The following is a 20,150-nucleotide window of genomic DNA, read 5'->3' on the forward strand; positions in this document are numbered from 1 at the left end:
TGGCAAAACTAAAACTGTACTTAGGGAGAGACTTAATAAGACTACTCATTTTCAGAGTTAGTTCATAACTAAGCATGAAGAAGGCTAGTTATATTTAAGTATACAGGAGGTGCCTTAGAATTTTTAAATAAAATTTACTGTTCAGTTTCCAACACACCAATCTCTGAAAAGGTATAACACCACTCTGCCAAGCTAGGATTGAATTTAGATAATAAAGATAACCATTATGTCTGGGGCTAACATAAGGCTATAACCACATTTAGGAAACTTTAAAAATGGCCTCTATATTGCATATAAAATAAAATGTAAGAGCATTAGTTTGGATTAAAGACCTCCCATAATCTGGCCCACCTATTTATTCCTGTCTCCTTCTGGTCCTGATATAAAGTCTCTGCTCCAACTAGGTTATTTCCAAAGTACATATTTTGCATCTTTATTCCAAAAATCCCAGCTCTCAGAATGACCTCCCTACTCTACTTTCTAAATCTTTCCTATTCATTCTTTACTACCTGTATCCTCTGGACTCATCCCTAAACCCTCTAGCCCACAATAACCACTCCTTCTTCTGAACTTCTCCAACCACTTAATATCAAGTCAACATTGGACAATTCTCATATACTATTTTGACTTTTCTGTATATAATCAATCACCTTTTCTTCTTAGGCATGGCATAACTGTGAAATGGTGGGGGCTGATATTCTCTTCTCTTGTGAGAAGAGATTATCAAAGAAATAGGAGAAGAGAATATCAAAGAAATAGGATTCCAAAGTTCTGGACCTTGCTCTGAGACTATGTTTGAAGTTCTTGAACCCTTAACCCTTTGCATAACTGAGGACTAGGTATTCAATCTAAGATCTTTAATGACAAATACTGGTTTTGAGAATTAGTGGCTTAGAATATTATCTTACAGGCTAAGTACAAAAAATTTCTGAAATACTGGTTGATGTGATCTGAGGAATTAAGCCAAACACCACACTTGACCCAAGCCAGGGCTCCCAAGCTGGTAGTTCAAAGACTAGCAACAAATTATAGAGGAAAACAGTCAATGAGGATATCTGGAAGAGTCTATCAAAAAAATAAATTATTAAAAGTTGAAAACAGTTTTGGAAAATTGCACATGGAGCTTATAAACACCTCTGTAGATTTCCATAAATAATCTTTATGGTATTAGAATGCTTTACAATTCAGTTAAATATTTGAAGTCTAGGTAAATAGCACTATTTCAGCCTTTTCATTCCAATATAGTATAACTCCACAAACTAGTCACACACAAAAGAGCATACTTACTGAGATCTCTACATTTAATAGTACTATATTCAAAAGAGATACAAAGATAGTCACATGCTTCTCTCAGTTCAGGAATAGATATGCCATCAGGACAACGAATTACTCCTGTTTTATAGTAATCCAGAATAGCTCGAAATACAGTGGAGCCAATTCCTTCTGCAAACATTTGTAAAACATTTGGAGCATGAGGTAGCCAAAACTTATTATTAAGGCCCAATTGCTTCACTGACTCACCCAGTCATAAAATTATTTAATAGCAGGTAAGATAAAAATCTAAATCTCCCCATTATTTACCTATCTCTCTACTATACCATGCTAAATCATATGTATTTCCCCCCTATGAGTTATTTTTTTATATAACTACCACATATTTTTAAGTTGTTTTTTAAGAACATTTATTTATTTATTTATTTATTTATTTATTTATTTTGTTTTGTTTTGTTTTTTGTTTTATTGCTTAAAGTATTACAAAGAGTATTACATATGTCTCCTTTTTTTCCCCACCCTTGACAATCCCCTGGCCTCCCCTACCCCCCAGTGACTTATGTCCATTGGAGTAGAAGAGAGAGGGAAAGACAGAGAGAAACATTGATGTGAGAGAAACACATTGATTGGTTGCCTCCTGCACACACCCCGACCAGGGCCCGCACGGGGGAGGACCCTGCAACCAAGGTATATGCCCTTGACCAGAATCAAACCCAGAACTCTTTGGTCCGCAGACTGACTCTATCCACTGAGTCAAACCGGCTAAAGTAAGAAAGTTGAATAACGTATTTTAAGTTACCTTAATTACCTAGAGCAAGCATGTCAAACTCGCGGCCAACAGGCCACATGCCTCGTTTAAACCTGCTGGCAGCGAGTTTGACATGCTTGAAGAGAATTGAGCAAAATTTAAAGTTTTTAGTAAAGAACTTCAAAGTCATATCCAACTATTAAAATATGTAAAATAGAATGCACAATTAGATATTATTCTTCCACATACTATCCTTTGTATTTCCCATATTACTATAATCAGTCAATAGTAATTATTTCAACTCTACTTAAAATGTTATTAGGGGCTGGCCCCAGCATTACAAATAAGTTACTTCATAGCTAAATTATGAAAATATTCCTTACTTGTCAACTCCTTGGGGGTCAAATGGAAGTACTGGCAGCTGAAAAAGCATTTCTCCCCCCATCCCCCCCACCAAATTAAGATCTGCCTCTAGGTTCTTGAGGTTCAGAGCCACAGTAACACAATTTCTAAAGCCACTGCATCAATGGAAACAAGATATTTTCTAGTTTCCACAGCTGTTTCTCCAAGTACTAACAATTCGATCAAGATCAATGCAGTTGGCCCTGAACAACACCGGACTTAGGGGTACCAACCCACTGTACCTTTGAAAACTCATGTATAACTTTTGACTCCCCCAAAACGTAATTAACAATAGCCTACTATTGACTGGAAGCCATACCAACAACAAAGAGTCAATTAACACATATTTTGTATGTTGTGTGTATTATATACTTTAGTCTTACAATAATGTAAGCTAAAGAAAATTATTAAAATTATAAGGAGAAAATGCTTCTAGTTATTTATTGAAAAACATTTGCATATAAGTGGAACCAAACCTGTATTATTCGAGGGTCAACTATTACTTTTCCTGTCTTGTACCTCAAGATCCTCCCTCCTCTTTTTTCCCAAAACTATTTGAGGAAACAGTATTTTCAGACTGTGGCATAAACTGTCACACACTATAACCAAATTTTTATCACTGATTTGAAATTACAAGTAGAGAAATTACAAATATTACTCAAAAATAAAAGGTTAAAACTTCAAAATAAAAATAAAGGTTTAAAACAAAGATGCTAACTAATTCATTTTAGAGAATAATTTTAAACGTTTATAAATGTCCATACTGCTTATGTGCAATAAAATATTAGAATTCAAGTAGCCACATTAATTCTTAGGTACCAAAAAATTGACTTATTTTATTTAAGAGAATTAAGGAGAGAGGAATATATGTTAACATTAAACCCTTTTGAAAGAAGTGCCTATGCAGACCCAAGAGATGAATCATCCGCTATCCTATCTTCCCAAAGGTCATAAAATTCATTTAGTTAAATATTATTTTTATGTACTAACATAAAGACAAATTAAATGTTATTTAAAAAACAATATCCTACATACCTCCATAAAGATATCCAAATCAAACTCTGATTTCAAGTACTTACCAAGAAGGGGTCATATGAATATGATTAAGTCAAAACACATAAGCAACAAAAATTTACCAGAATAGCTCGAAATACAGTGGAGCCAATTCCTTCTGCCACCTCATATTCTCCCTTCTCATTAGGACGTGTAAAATTATGTTCTCTGCCAGATCCGAACATCCTATAATAGCAAGTAATTAAGAAATATATCATTAGGACACTTTCTTCAAAAGGGAAAACTGATTTCATGCACAAAACTAAAAAGGAATTGTAATTTAAGTATTAAATTATATCATTAAATTAGTTCAAGAATTTTTATCAGAAATTTATCCTGACAAACGTATTTAACAAAGGAATATTTAAAGTATTTTCTTTTTTATATATATATTTTATTGATTTTTACAGAGAGAAAGGGAGAGGAATAGGGAGTTAGAAACATCGATGAGAGAGAAACATCGATCAGCTGCCTCCTGCACACTCCCCACTGGGGATGTGCCCGCAACCAAGGTACATGCCCTTGACCAGAATCGAACCTGGGACCCTTGAGTCCGCAGGCCGACGCTCTATCCGCTGAGCCAAACTGGTTAGGGCTTAAAGTATTTTCTTTATGATGGGAGGAAACAGTAGTGTACAGGGGTGGGTAAAAGTAGGTTTACATTTGTGAATACGTGAAACAGAGTTTATTCTTGTATTATTATTTATTAATTAGTTTATTTATATTATAAATGTAAACTTACTTTTACCCACCCCTGTAGATTCCCTATAAGCAAACAATATCAATTGATAAATTCAAAAGCTAAAGAAATTTCCAGTTCCTTCTCATCAGAGGGGGAAAAAAAATCAATTAATTGAGGGGAAAGGTCATTTTATACTAATCTTATCAGGAAGGAAAAAAGAAAAAGGGAAACCATGTTGTTTATGCCTTTTCCTTTAACCTGCCATCTTCCTTACAAAGTTAATACTATATGCAGCACATACAGTCATCTAAACTAGGAAAAAGCAAGATAGCATAAGCAGGTTAGCTGTTTTACTTTTCATAATCTTAACTACAACTGTAAAAAAAACTTGCTCAAAATTCTTACACTTGTTTCCTAGAATTGAAAAATAAGTAATCAAATGCTGGAGTAGGGAGGAATGAAGAAGAGGAGAATAAAAAGTTTAAAATGAGTAAAAAGCTCTTATTATTTTTTTGTTGTTGTTAATCCTCAACCAAGGATATTTTTCCATTGATTTTTAGAGAGAGTGAAAAGGAGGGAAAGAGACATCAATGTGAGAGAGACACATGGACTGGTCACCTCCCACACGAGCCCCGAACAGGGCTGGGGATCAAGCCTGCAATTGAGGTACAAGCTCTTGACTGGAATCAAACCCGCGACCCTTCAGTCCACAGGCCAATGCTCTATCCACTGGGCAGGGCTTAATATTAACTTATAAGTAAGAAAAATACAAATGGACTTATTTTTTTCAGGTCATGTTATTGGCCTTTAACAGTAACCATTTAGAAAAGAGGCAATTTGAAAAATATGTCCTTAGAAAAAATAATTTTAATGTCTAAGAAATCTTTTTAATTGTGATTAAAGAAAGTAAAGCCTCCTCCAAAAACATCTAGTCCACAGATTTCCAGATTTGAGCATTTCATAGATAACAAAATTTCAGAACAAATTTGGGGGGCTGCCAAAGTTTTGCCTATGTTTTGTTTTCATAAATAAGGGCATTATGTACCATCTGCTATCACTATCCTATATAATAAAAGACAAAAAGAGTAATTGACCGTACCTTTGCTATGCTTCCCATTGGCTAATCAGGGCGATATGCAAATTAACTGCCAAGCAACGGAGCGAAGCCAGCTGGCCCCGGGCAGGAGCAGTGAGCGAAGGCTGGCGTGGCGAGCGAAGAGCAAAGAGGGAAGCCCGCTGCGCTGGCCTCCGCCACGTCCTCAGGGCCTGCGCGTGGCGAGCAGCCAGCTGCACCGGCCTCCACCATGCCCCCGGGGCCCGCGTGCGGCAAGCGAGGAGCTAAGCCCCTCGCCCACCATGCCGGCCCCTCCTGGCGAAGAGTGATGGCCTGGGTTCCCGGCGCCGGAGGAAAACTGGTGCCAGCAGCCAGGGGAAGGGGCCCCAGACTGCGAGAGGGCACAGGCTGGGCTGAGGGACCCACCCAAGTGCACAAATTTTTGTGCACCGGGCCTCTAGTCTTTTCATAAAAGACTGGACATTCTAACAAGAAAAAAATAGGAGGATATAATCTCTGAATAAATGATAGCCTTTAAATTGTACTTAACTACATGAAAAAAAAAGGAGACCCTCTGAACCTGGTACCACCATTACTAAAGTAGATATGGCTAATCTAAGTACTCTACTCAACACTTTCCCAATGTAAATGGTTTCCCCTTTTGTTATAACACATAAACCTATAAAGAACAAAGCTTTTTTTATTTGAATTTCCAAAAGAATGCAACTGCTTTTTAATAGTTCCCATGAATATTAATTTTCATCCCCAAAGATATGCTTTGTTCAATTCATATGAAAAGAAACTTCACTGATGTAAAAAGGACAGTCTTTCAGAAATCAAATGTCATGCAACTTTCTCTAATACGTGAACTATTTTAAAAGGAGAAAATTATACTTTTCAGGTCAATAATGGACACACACAGAAATTTTTTTTTTAAAGAAAACAGCTTAATAACTGAGGCAAAATATCAAATATCTACTTTTTAACTGTTTCTTTAAAGTGCAGATAAAAAATAAAGTATTAATAGTGTCAAGTCATCCTCCTAATAGCATCAAATAATCTCCCCATGCTACTAAAAAATATATAAAAGCCGCCCTAGCTGGTCTGGCTCAGGGAACAGAGCATCAGACTGCAGACGAAGGGGTCCTGGGTTCGATTCCAGGGACACATGCCCAGGTTGCGGGCTCAATCCCCAATAGGAGGATTATATATTGTAGAGTAGTAACATACATCCTCTTCAGAATTATATATAATTAATATATATAATTAATATATAGCAAGTAATTAAGAAATATATCATTAGGACACTTTCTTCAAAAGGGAAAATTGATTTCATGCAGGAGGCAGGAGGCAGCTGACCAATCTTTCTCTACTAGCAGATGCAAAGCAAATGTTAAAAGTAAATATATATCTACTCAAAATGTGTAGTGTCATATGCTGGCATTTATTCTATATTGAGACACTGACAAATCACACACACATACACACACACAAAAGTATGCACATATCCCAAATATTCATATGCAACCTAAAAAAATTTTTTTTACCTTGTGTAAACTTCTACTTCATATATATGCCCCTTCATTTTATATTTTGTAAACAGGTTTTATTTGCCCAGCCGGGTGTCTCAGTGGTTGAGCATCGACCTATGAACCAGGAGGTCACAGTTCGATTCCCAGCACATGCCCAGGTTGCGGGCTCAATCCCCAGTGGGGAGCATGCAGGAGGCAGCCGATCAATGATTCTCTCTCATCATTGATGGTTCTATCTCTCTCCCTCTCCCTTCCTCTCTGAAATCAATAAAAATACTATAAAAAAATAAAAGAAAAGCAGACCCCGACATCATAATAAAAGCAAATACTGATAGTGAGCTCATTAGGCACCAAGCATTGGCCTAGATCAGCGGTTCTCAACCTGTGGGTCGCGACCCCTTTGGGGGTCGAACGACCCTTTCACAGGGGTCACCTAAGACCATCAGAAAACACATATATAATTACATATTTGCAGGCTTGATCCCCAGCCCTGGTCAGGGTGCCTGTGGGAGGCAACCAACCAATGTGTCTTTCTCACATCAATGTTTCTCTCTGTCTCTCTCCCCCTCCCTTCTACCCTCTCTAAAAAAATCAATGGAAGGGGGGAAAAAAATCAATGGAAAAATATCCTCAGATGAGGATTAACAAAAAACAAAACAAAACAAAACAAAACTGGCTCTACCACTTTCTGGCTCTATTAACCTGAGCAAGGTATTTAACCTTCAAAAGCTCAGTTCTTGCATCTGTAAAATAGGAACACTACATCCCAACAGAGAGTTATTGTAAACTTAAATGGAAAAAACAAATGTGAAAGTGCTTTAAAATTCATTAACACAAACAACTACAATAATACAAACCTGCCCAACATTGTATTTGGCTGTGCAGTAAAAATGGATGGGTCTACAACAAATCTAGTATTATCCACAATTAGTGTCACTCGTTCTGATGTTCTTATATTCCGTGCGCCTTCTTTTGCATTTTCATACACAAACACCATCTCCCCAGATGTCTTACAGCTACCATCTGAACTTGACTGACTACTATTTCTGCTGCTGTTCCCAGCACTGCTACTGGAACCATTTGGAGATGTTTTTTGAGGACGAGGACTGCCTGGACGAGAGGAACTGTGATCTTTTTCTCGTTCTGAAATAAAGATGTTAAACAAAGCCATGCAAATTTTCTTTTAAAAAATTCAAGATCCATATATCTTTTAAAATTATTGATTTAGAAAAGTTGTTTTAAATCACAGCATTTCTGCTTTTTTATCTGAAATAACATTTCCACAGAACACCAAAATACTAATTTATTTCCCAGGATTAAAAACATCAAAATATTTTCTAAAATAATTAATTTTTGTAGAATTTTCAAAAGATGTAGACCTTACTAATGTTGACCTAGACTAAGGTCAAAATTAAGGTAAATTTTATGTTACTACTCTACTTAACAATATATAAAAACCCAAGGAGCAGAATCACAAGTCAAATAAGTAAGCATTGAAAGTTAGTAAAAAATTAGTAAGAATACCAATTTTAAACTCTCCCAAATACTAAAAGTATTTATACTTTTGGAATCTCGCTGTGTTAATAAAGGCATTTCAAAACCAGTTATTTATCTCACAAAAGGAAGGTCTGAGAGAAGAAAAAATTTTCAATAAGGATAGCAAGAAGTATTTATTTTTTCAAATGACTTTTAATGTCTACCAAATTAAGTGGCTTTAATAGCTGATGATATATTGCTTTCTTTTCACTTTCACTTTTGTTGAATAAAGCACTGCTACAAATTTTATAGGACCAAATAATTACTATTTATAATTTTAATAGGTAGGTTCCAAGATTCTGAAGAGGAGAAATTAAGACTGAGATTTTATAATTAAGTTTCCTTTACAGGCTAGATCACAGTTTAAAGGTGACCTAAAAATGTACCTCCATCCCCTCAGTTTCATCAGCTTTTGCCAAATTCTTCTATGACTCAGGCTACTTAGAACACTCTGTACAGCTTTACTGATTATATAATTAGATGTGCAGTATCTCCAGAGATACTCTGACACCTCCATTCTATTGCCTGTTTCCACAATGCTGGTAGCATCCCAAAAGCAGAATTTGTTAAAGTTAATAAAATAATTGTATCATTCTATTATCTTCGCATATGCTGAACTTTGCATATAACAAACTAAATCTCTTACTTTTTTTTTAACTTATCAGTACTAGTTTGACTTTAAGGACCTACTTAGATATTGACAACTTCTACACATACTTTGACCCTAATAGAAATGATTTTACTTTATAACAATCAGAAACTACCTCATATAGTAAGTCAAGGTATTAAATTTGTCCCTTCCCAGGGGAAAATGAAAATCAGCAAGTTCACATTGCTTACATACCTCTGCTTCAGACTAGTGTTTTACAGTCACACATATTTACCTGGGGTAATAGCATTCATTTATAAGCAGGGGTGGGGAACGCCCAGCCCAAGGGCCATATCATTTGGTCTGGCCCTGCCAAAGCAACCGCAGGCGGGACTCAAAGTTCAATAAATCTATGGGCTTTTTTCATGGCAACATAATTTTTAGGTTGATAATTTTGTATGGCCTACGAATGATCTTATAAATAACCAAATGGCCCCTGACAGACAAAAGGTTCCCCACCCCTGATTTATAGCAATGGATAGGAAGAGAAAGACCTGAGCTAGCTGCCAAGAAAGCAAAACATTTCACTTTCTCTTTCATCTTCTATTTTTAATATTAAATGTACTGTCAAAAATCAAAATAAATTACTCTATTGGGTATTCTACCTTTCAATTCCTTTTATCCATGATAATTAGCCAAGAATCCCTATCAATAATGACTATTGCTGATAATTTTATTGACATTTATAGTAAATTTGTTATTACAGTAATATACGAACTACTTTAAAATAAATCACTGCTATGTATCTCATAAGATAAAAACCAACTTGAAAAAATCTGAAATCTAGATATCACAATTACAAAGGCTTTTCAAGTTATTTCTTTTATAAGTCTGTCCCAGATTCTTTAAAAAATTCTTTTTTGTTTCATTTAATAAGGTTTTTTTCACAGCAAGAACCAAGCTAAACTAAAATAAAAGCAACTAAATAAAAGTAACAAGTTAATTTTACTTTGAAATATTAGACACAATTCATTATCCTTACTACTTAAAAAGGTAAATGCATGCTTAAAAATTGTTAGGAAGGTTTAGTTCATTTACATACCAACATGGTGCTGTCGTGTTGGAGAAGTAACATTTCTAATACAAGGAGTGAGCTGAGACTCTGTTCTTTCATGAGATGAATCTCGTGATCTGTCACTTGACCGTCGTCTATCTCTTGATCTCTCATGTCCCCCACTAGCACCATGTAGACTCATTTTGGTGTGGTCGACAACTCCTTTAGCAACACGTGAGGGAGTACTGATAAGTTACAAAATAAAATTAACCAAAAAAGTAGAACATGAGATACAAACACTTTAAAAAAATAAATTAACATAAAACAGTATCTTAAAGGGCAAGAATCAAATGCTACTTTACAACCCCTGAAATAAGCCTAATTTATCTCGAACTTCTAGGTTTTATAAAATCTGGAGCACTCTATCTTTAAAGATCACATAATCCAACTGATTTTTTAGGATAAGAAAACTAAAGCCCAGAAAGGTTAATTTATTTTTTAGTAAGTAGTAGTAATAGCAGCAGTAGCAGCAGCAGCAGCAGCAACCACCCAAATCACCTAAATATTGCTCAAATGTTCTTTTCATTTTATTTTTTTAATTTTAATTATGTTTTTCTATATTTTTTACTAGAGGCCCAGTGCACGAATTTGTGCATGGGTGGAATCAAGCCGGCCCGCCCTGATGGGGGCCCATCAGGCAGAGGGAGGGGCAGTGGGCCACTGGCCAGCCAGCCCTGCCCCCAATTGGGGTGTTGGGGGCAGAACCGGGGTCAGGCCGGCCGGGGATGGGCCAATTGAGTGTCAACCTATGAACCAGGAGGTCATGGTTCGATTCCAGTGAGGGCACATGCCCAGGTTGCGGGCTTGATCCCCAGTGGCGGTGTGCAAGAGGCAGCCAGTCGATGATTCTCTCTCATCATTGATGTTTCTATCTCTCTCCCTCTCCTTTCCTCTCTGAAAATCAATAAAAATATCTTTTTTTAAAATTGCCATGAAAGACTAATTATGTCCTATTCTATTTAATTAAATAATTTTAGATCAGTAAAGTACTCTAAGGGTAAAAATAATTAATGTGTGCAATATAAAATGAGGATGAGCACATTCAGAGGAGATATTTCTGCTTCATGTTGCATTTAAAAGACTTTGAGATATATGAATTAAGGGCAGGTAAGGAGATGAAAAGTACATCAGCCTCAAAATCTGCTTCCAGCCAACACAAAGTAACAAGGATTGTGGTTCTTCATCTAGTGAGGTGACCTAAACCCTCATTCCTGAAGCATCAGGGTAATTAGTAGTGCTACCTAGATTGGGTTTTATAGTTTTCCACTGACCTTAATTATAGGGCATGGTAATACTAGGAAATGCCCTAAGGGATTTTCTGTATTATTCCACATCTCATTGTGGAGTAGTAGCCCAATTTTCCTTTGTTAGCGCAGTATCTCCCTTCATTGCCTAGAAATTCAGAGGAATGAGAATCCCAAAGTAGCCAGCAGGGTAGCAGTATTAACTTCCAGCTCAATGGAGTCTTTGTGTTGTTTCCTGATAGAAACATTCCTACCGCTGCAATCAAGACCTCTAGGCCAGCCCAGTGTGGCTCAGTGATTGAGCTTCAACCTATGAACCAGGAGTTCACGGTTCGATTCCCAGTCAGGGCATCAAACCCAGTGTGGGGTGTACAGGAGGCGGTTGATCAATGATTCTCTCTCATCATTGATGTTTCTCTCTCTCTCTCTCTCTCTCTCTCTCTCTCTCTCTCTCATTATGTTTCTCTCTCTCTCTCTCTCTCTCTCTCTCTCTCCCTCTCCTCTCTCTCTCTCTCTCTCTCTCTCTCTCTCCCTTCCTCTCTGAAATCAATAAAAATATATTAAAAACAAAAAAGAAAAACAAAGCCCAAAGTGAGTAGAAGGAAAAAATAATACAGATCAAAGTGAAAACCAATTAAATAGTTTATAAAACAGTAGAAAAGATCAATGAGACGAGCAGCTGGTTCTTTGGACACATAAAAAAACTAATAAACCTTTAGCCAGACTCATCAAGAAAAAAAGAGAGCTCATATAAATAAAATCAGAAATAAAAGAGAACTGACAACAGACACCACAAATACAAAGATTACAAAAAAATACTACAAACAATTATATGCCCCCCCAAAATTGGACAACCTTGAAGAAATGGAAAAATTCCTAAAAACATACAAGTTCCCAAGATTGAACCAGGAAGAAACAAAAAATCTGAAGGGACTGAAAACTAATAAAATTGAATCAGTAATCAAAAAACTCCCAACAAACAAAAGTCCTGGACCAGATGGCTTCAGGAGTGAATTTCATCAAACATTCAAAGAAAAATTAATACCTATCCTTCTCAAACTATTCTAAAAAACTAAAAAGGAGGGAAGGCTCCCAAGCTCATTTTAGGAGGCCAGCATTTAGGAAGATGGATATCAAAATTAGATAAAGACACTACAAAAACAGAAAATGATAGGCCAATATTCCTGATGAAATAGATGCAAAAATCCTCAATGAAACTGAATTCAGCAATACATTAAAAAGATCATTCCCAATGATCAAGTAAGATTTATTCCTGGGATGTAAGGTTGGTTCAATATCCACAAAACAATTAACAAATAAACAAAACGAAGAATAAAAATTCTGTTATTTCAATATATGTAGAAAAGGCATTTGGAAAAAGCCCAAATCAATTTATGATTAAAACACTCAGCAAAGTGGGGATAGAGGAAACATACCTCAACATAATCAAGCTATAGATGGCAAACACCATACTCAAGGGTTAACACCATACTCAAGGGTGAACAGTGAAAACTTTTCCCTTAAGATCAAGAACAAGACAAAGATGTTGACTTTCACTACCTTTATTTAACATAATATTGGAAGTCCTAGCCACAATAATAAGAAATAAAAGGCATCCAAATTGAAAAGGAAAAAGTAAACTGTCATTATTTGCAACTGAAATGACACTATATAGAGAAAGACACCTTAAAGATTCCATACAAAAAAACTATTTGAACTGATAATTCTGTAAAGTACCAGGATGCAAAATTAATATTCATAAGCAGTTGCATTTTTATACACCAATAACTATCAAAAAGAGAAATTAAGAAAACAATTTCATTTAGAATTACATCAAACAGTCTAGGAATAAATTTAACCAAAAAGGTAAAGGATCTATACCCATAAAACTGTACAACATTGAAGAAAGAAAATAAAAACGATATATAATAAATGGAAATATATACCATACTCATGGACAGGAAGAATTAATATAATTAAACTGTCCATAGCAGCGGTCACCAACCTTTCAGACCTCACAAACCACCATTCGTCCATGGACCACTGGTTGCCAACCGCTGGTCTATAGTACCCGAAGCAGTCTACAGATTTAATGAAACCCCTATAAAAATGCCAATGGCATCTTTCACAGAAGGGGAACTAATAATCCTAAAATTTATATGGAAACACAAAAGACTCCAAATAGCCACAGCAATCTTAAGAAAGAAGAAAAAATTTGGAGGCTTCATGCTATCTAATATCAAACTTTACTACAAGGCTACAGTAATCAAAACAGCATGGTATTAGCATAAAAACAGACATATAGATCAATGAAACAGAATAGAGAGCCCAGAAGTAAACCCACGCCTATATTGTCAATTAACCTATGACAAAGGAGGCAAGAATGAGGTAAAAACAGTCTCTTCAATAAATGGTGTTGGGAAAACTAGACAGATAAATGCGGAGGACGGAGGAGGAGGAGGAGGGAGGGAGGGAGGGAGGAAGGGAGGGAGAAGGGAGGAGGAGGAGGAGGAGGAGGAGACGACGACGACACTTTCTTACACCATATAATAAAATAAACACAAAAAAGAGTTAAAAATTAAATGCAAGCTCTGAAACCATAAAACTCATAGAAGAAAATATGAAGAGTAAACTCTATGACATCACTCTTAGCAATTTTTTTTTTTTTTTTTTTTTTTTTTTGCTGTGTCTCCTTGGGCAAGGAAAACGAAAAATAAACAAATGAGACTACATCAAGCTAAAATGTTTTTGCACAGCGGAAAAAACCATAAAAAAACCCAAAAAGACAGCCTACTGAATGGAAGGAAGATATTACCAATGATACATTCCAAAAGGGGTTAATATCCAAAATATAAAAGGAATTTATACAACTTAACACCAAAAAACAACAACAATATGATTAAAAAGTGGGCATTGGACCTGAATAGACATTTCTCCAAAGAGGACATACAGATGGCCAATAGACATGTAAAAAGATGCCTAACCACTAAAAATCAGGGAAATGAAAATTAAAACCACAATGAGATATCACCTGACACCTGTCATAATGGCTATCATCAATAAATCAACAGACTAGTGTTGGCGAGAATGTGGTGAAAAGGGAATCTTCATGAACTGTTGGTTTGACTGTAAATTGATGCAGCCACTATGGAAAGCAGTATGGAGGCTCCTCAAAAACTTAAAAATAAAACTACCATATGACCTAGAAACTCCACTTCTGGGTATTTATCTAAAGAAATTGAAAACACTATCCCTCTCCCTTCCTCTCTGTAAAAAATCAATAAAATATATATTTTTAAAACAGATTGAAAAAGACAATAAAATGGAAAGATATTGTGTGTTCATGGATTGGAACAATCAACATAGTTAAAATGGCCATATTACCCAAAGCAATATATAGATTTAATATAATCCCCATCAAAATCCCAAAGTCATTTTTAAAAGGAACAGAACCAAAAATCATCCGATTTGTATAGAACCACAAAAGACCCCAAATGACCAAAACAATCCTGAGAAAAAGGAATGAAGCTGGAGGTATCACACTACCTGACTTCAAATTATACTACAGAGCTACAATAATCAAAACAGCATGGTATTGGCAGAAAAACAGACACACAGACCAACAGAACAGAACTGAAAGTCCAAAAATAAACCCACATGTATCTGGGTAAATAATTTTTTATAAAGGAGCCAAAAACACACAATAGAGAAAAGAAAACTTCTTCAATAAATGGTGCTGGGAAAATCGGAAAGCTACATGCAAAAGAATGAAACTAGATTATAGTTTGTCCCCATATACAAAAAATTCATCTAAAATGGATCAAAGACCTAAATATACTAGTAAGATCTGAAATAATGAATTACATAGAAGAAAACATAGGTACTAAAATTATGGATCTTGGTCTTGGAAAACATTTTATGAATTTGACCCCAAAGGCAAGGGAAGTAAAGGCAAAAATAAATAAATGGAACTTTAGCAAATTAAAAAGCTTCTAAAAGCACAGCCAAAAAAACCATCAATAGAACAAAAAGGTAACCAATTGAATGGGAGATGATATCTATAACCAATATCTCTGACAAGGGGTTATTATCCAAAATGTATAAAAAACTTATGCAACGTAATACCAAACAAACAATCCAATTTATAAAATGGGCAGAAAACCTGAACACACCCAAGAAGACATACAAACAGCCAATAGATATATGAAAAGATGCACAACCAGAGACTCAGGGAAGCATTGGTGAGGAAGAAACGGGGTGACTGTGCTTTTCAAAGCATTGGGACATCAGTCACCAGGGGACCTGGGTTCACCAACTTGCTGGCTGTGTGACCGTGGGGTATTCCGATTCAGTGGGTCTGGCGTGGCCTCGGAGACTGCATTTCTAACAAACTCCCGGGTGATGTGGCTGCTGCTGGCCCGGGGACCACACTGGAGTAGAGAGGTCCTAAGTCGTCCCGCTGGACAGTGGCCCATCTCGGATCTGAACCCACAGTCACGCAGTGAAATAAAATGTGGGGCCAACATTTGATTTCAAGAGGGTCCCAACACAGAGCAGGTGGCCCTGACACTCTTGTTCCTGCCCTTCCCAGCAGGAACTCAGTGTCCCATGTGCCAACACTACATTCTACAGCCATCATGACGGTAAAAAGGGCATGCATGCGAGGACAGGGGAGGGACAACTACTTCTGACCAGAGGGTAGAAGGAGGACTGTGTAGGAGGTGGTTTGAGAAGGGCCTTCAAGGTTGGGTAGGAGTTTGACAGAAATGGAAGGGAAAGGGCATCTCAGGTCCTGGGCAAGACCACAGAAAAAGAGAAGAAAAAAAATTAGGGAAATGCAAATCAAAACTACAATGAGATACCACCTCACACCTGTCAGAATGTTACCTGAAGACAGGTAATAACAAGTGTTGGAGAGGTTGTGGAGAAAAAGGAACCCTCATTCACTGCTGATGGGAATGTAAACTGGTACAGCCATTATGGAAAACAGTATAGCAGTTCCTCAAAAAATTAAGAATAGAGTATCATATGACCTAGCAATCTCTCTTTTGGCTATCTACCAGAAAAGTTCTAAAACATTTATTCGCAAAGAGCATTATCATGGCAGCCAAGACAACCAAAGTGTACTTCAATAGAGGACTGGATAAAGAAAATGTGGTTCAATGTACTACTAGAGGCCCAGTGCACGAATTCGTGCATGGGTGGAGTCCCTTGGCCTGGCCAGCGATAGGGGTCAGGCTGGCAAGGGGAGGGGCCGCAGGACGTTGGCAGACTGGGGGAGGGGTCGTGGAAGGTTGACTGTGGAAGCACACTGACCACCAGCAGGCAGCTCCTGTGTTGAGCGTCTGCCCCCTGGTGGTCAGTGCACATCATAGCGATTGGTCAACCGATCGTACCGGTCGTTCCAGTTGTTCAGTCGTAATGGTCACTTAGGCTTTTATTTATATAGATGGAATACTACTCAGTCATAAGAAAGAAATACTGCCATTTGTGAAAACATGGATGGACCTCAAAAATATTATGCTAAGTGATATAAGTCAGTCAGAAAAAGCTAAGAATCATATGATTTCACTTATATGTGGGATATAAACTGAAACAAATAGACACAGACAACAGTGTGGTGGTTACAAGAGGGAAGAGGGTGGGAGAGTAGTAAAGGATAAAGGGGACCAAATATATGGCTACAAAAGATTATTTGACTTTGGATGGTGGGCACACAGGCGATATACAGATCACATACAATAGAAATGTACACTTACAACCTATATGATTCTATTAACCAATGTAATCCCAATAAATTTAATTTAAAATAAATAAAAAGAAAAAAAGAAAGTGCAACATGTTAAGAATGAGATGTTTCTTAAACATCCAAGTACAGATACCAAATAGGGAGTTAAATACAAAAGTCTAAAGTTCAGGGGAAAGGTTCAGGGTAGAGATAAAAATTGGGGAGTTGGAAATCACTTAACATTCTCAAGCAACTCTTCACCATAAAAAAAAATAAAGTATTTCTAAAAAACAGCTAACCACTATTAATTATTGTGGAGATCTAAATTAATGGTCAGACATATATCTTGTATCTCCTGATCAGTCATTCAAACCTCAAATATTTACTAAATGATACTTTGTGCCAGTTACTCCTTTGGGTGTTGCTCATGATTGAGAATAATATAATGTAAACACAATCAAGTACTTTAATGGTGCTTTTAAAAATTATAATTACTTTTTAAAACCTTATGGGACATCTTTTCTACTTACTACTAAAGGGGGAAAGAAAATAAAACCAATTTTAAAAAGATATGAGGTATAAATAAAAGATTTAGTTTTAGAAATATTTGTCAAATGATTGTAAATACTTTGACAAATTAGTTTCACAAAACAAGTTTTTAGACAGAATTACAGCAATCCCACAATCACTTATACTTCCAATGGCCTTTTGAAAATACAAACTGATTTGTTCCACTAAATTCCCTCTATGTCTCATACTAAAATTTAAAGCATTGTAAAGGAATTAAAATTAAAAATCTAAGCTAGAATACTATGCTGCTGTAAAAAAAGAAGTCACTCTTACCATTTGCAATAACATGGATGGACGTAGAGCATTATGCTAAGCAAAATAAGCCAGTCGGAGAAAGATAAATATCACATGAGCTCACTCATTTGTGGAATATAATGAACATAAACTGATGAACAAAAATAGATCCAGAGACATAGAAGCATCAAAAAGACCATCCAACCTCAGAGGGAAGCCAGGGGAGGGGGGGAGTAAGAGAGCAATCAAACGACTTGAATGCATGCATATAAGCATAACCCATGGACACAGACAGTGAGGGAGAGGAGGCATGTGCTAGTGGGGGGGTGGTAGTGGCTGGGGAGAGGTCGGTGGGGGAGAAAGAAGACACATGTAATACTTTAAACAATAAAGAATTTTTAAAAATCTAAGCTATACTTCAATTAGATTAATAAAATTAAAGGATGAGAGAATATGCATCAGAGCCCCTTTGATGTTGGTTATTCAATATGCCCAACTATTCTCAGAAATACCCAGAAACACAGAATCTAAGTTTAGAAAATTTAGTCCAAACACCAATCTAATTTCTGAATCTCATCTACAAAGTCCCCATGAATTGGCTTACCTATTGCTGTTAATGACAAGGAAGGGTAACTTGTTTTTTTCTTTTTACAATTTAGTTCTATCTTTGGAAAGCTCTGACTCTTAGGCAGTTTTTTCTTAACATTAAAGCTTAATTCAATTTTTTTTTTTTTTACCTGACCCCAGTTCGGGGTTTAGGCTCAGTTGATTTTTTGTTGTGTGAAGGGAACTGTCCTGTGGATTGTAGGATGTAGGATATTTAGTAGCTTGCTGGGCTCCACCCACAGGATGCTAGTACTCCATCGCTCAGTTGTACATCCAAAAACTATCTTCAAACATTTCCAAGTGCCTAATGAGGGGCAAAATCACCCCTCTAGCTGAGAACCACTGCCCTAGTTCTATCTAATTGGGCCAAGTAACCAAGTAACAACCCCTAACATTTGAGCATTTGGTACATGCCAGGCACAATATGGAGCACTTTGTATATATTTTCACTTAATCACCAAAACCATCCCAATTTTATAGTTGAGAAAATGGAAGCTTAGAGGCTAAGCAACTTGCCTAAATTAAGCTAATTAAGTGGCAGGTCTGAGATAGGACCTAAGGAATTCATTTTGGAGCTCGTGCTTTAACCCCAAATTTGATTTAAACCAAATCTAATTCTTTACAAATCTAAAGATAGCTCTTATTGTGAAATTCCTTAATATCCGCTAGAGCTGCCCCCAAAACCTCTAACTCCTCAATTCTTTAAAAGCTGACAAAGCTTCCAATGTCTTCACACCCTTCCCGTTGAATATACACAGAACTAAAGACAACATACTTTGGTGTACTGTAGAATGGTTCTTGTCTTCTTTTCCCATTAATTATGATGGGGCTTTTGGGGGTGTAAGGTGGGGAGAAGATGGAATGATGGCAGCCATAGTGTACTTCTGTTTTACATCATTTACTACCAAAAACCACCCTCAGGTCTTTTCAATACGTGATGGTGTAAAGCCATGCTAACTTAACGTATATTAGTGTTTTTCAGGCCTTCTGAGTACTCCTAACAAGTTCATTTAAATTTATTCCAACAATCCAAATTCAGAGATCATTTTGGATAGTTTAGTTATTATTTACTGTCCTTCTTTTTTTATTGTCACCTATAAATCTGATAATTTGCTCCAGATGAGCAGAAGACAAAGGAAAGAACAAAGCCACTTTCCACATCAATAACCTTTGGTAGCATCATTCAAAATAAAAATTGTTGATTAATTAACACAATCAACTAGTGCAGTGATGGTGAACCTTTTGAGCTCACCATGTCAGCATTTTGAAAAACCCTAACTTAACTCTGGTGCTGTGTCACATATAGAAATTTTTTGATATTTGCAACCATAGTAAAACAAAGACTTATATTTTTGATATTTATTTTATATATTTAAATGCCATTTAACAAAGAAAAATCAACCAAAAAAATTAGTTCGCGTGTCATAGGTTCGCCATCACTGAAGTAGTATCTAAATCAATTTTCCTTCATCTTGCACCCAAGAATATTAAAAAAATGACTATACAAAAAACTAAACTTAAGTCCAAATACATTACATTGCTACTAGTCTACCAACTGCATGAGAGAAAAATCAAAGTTGCTCTGACAATCCAATTTTAGCAAACCCATTCTGGTTCATTTTTTCCTGGTTCATTTTTAACCAGTTTTCTTCAAGTCATAAACTATCCTTCCAATTTCTTCTCCTAAAATCATCTACCTTTTTCAAAATTAAGCCTAGAATCAGCACTTCTCGTATGCCCCTAAAGCAGTGGTTCTCAACCTGTGGGTCGCGACCCCTTTGGGGGT

General features: G+C 36.4%; 1 protein-coding gene across 6 annotated transcripts in view; it reads right to left on the minus strand.

Annotated features, from left to right (window-relative positions):
- BTBD10 (BTB (POZ) domain containing 10) overlaps positions 1–20,150 on the minus strand; it is a 59,991-nt gene that overhangs the window by 15,110 nt on the left and 24,731 nt on the right. For 3 of the 6 annotated variants that reach the window (XM_014528613.1, XM_005880558.2, XM_014528614.1), the window contains 4 exons: positions 9,971–10,144; positions 7,601–7,886; positions 3,559–3,661; positions 1,288–1,408 (listed from right to left, as the gene is read on the minus strand). In XM_014528613.1, coding sequence (XP_014384099.1) covers positions 1,288–1,408; positions 3,559–3,661; positions 7,601–7,886; positions 9,971–10,124 — 664 coding nt within the window. In that variant the 5' untranslated portion in view covers positions 10,125–10,144. Of the gene's footprint in view, positions 1–1,287; positions 1,409–3,558; positions 3,662–7,600; positions 7,887–9,970; positions 10,168–20,150 lie in introns of all 6 variants that reach the window. The other 3 variants (XM_014528612.1, XM_014528611.1, XM_014528610.1) reach the window with 1 other exon arrangement.

The sequence above is a fragment of the Myotis brandtii genome, unplaced genomic scaffold (genome assembly GCF_000412655.1).
Source record: "Myotis brandtii unplaced genomic scaffold, ASM41265v1 scaffold642, whole genome shotgun sequence".
Taxonomy (NCBI): Eukaryota; Metazoa; Chordata; class Mammalia; order Chiroptera; family Vespertilionidae; genus Myotis; species Myotis brandtii.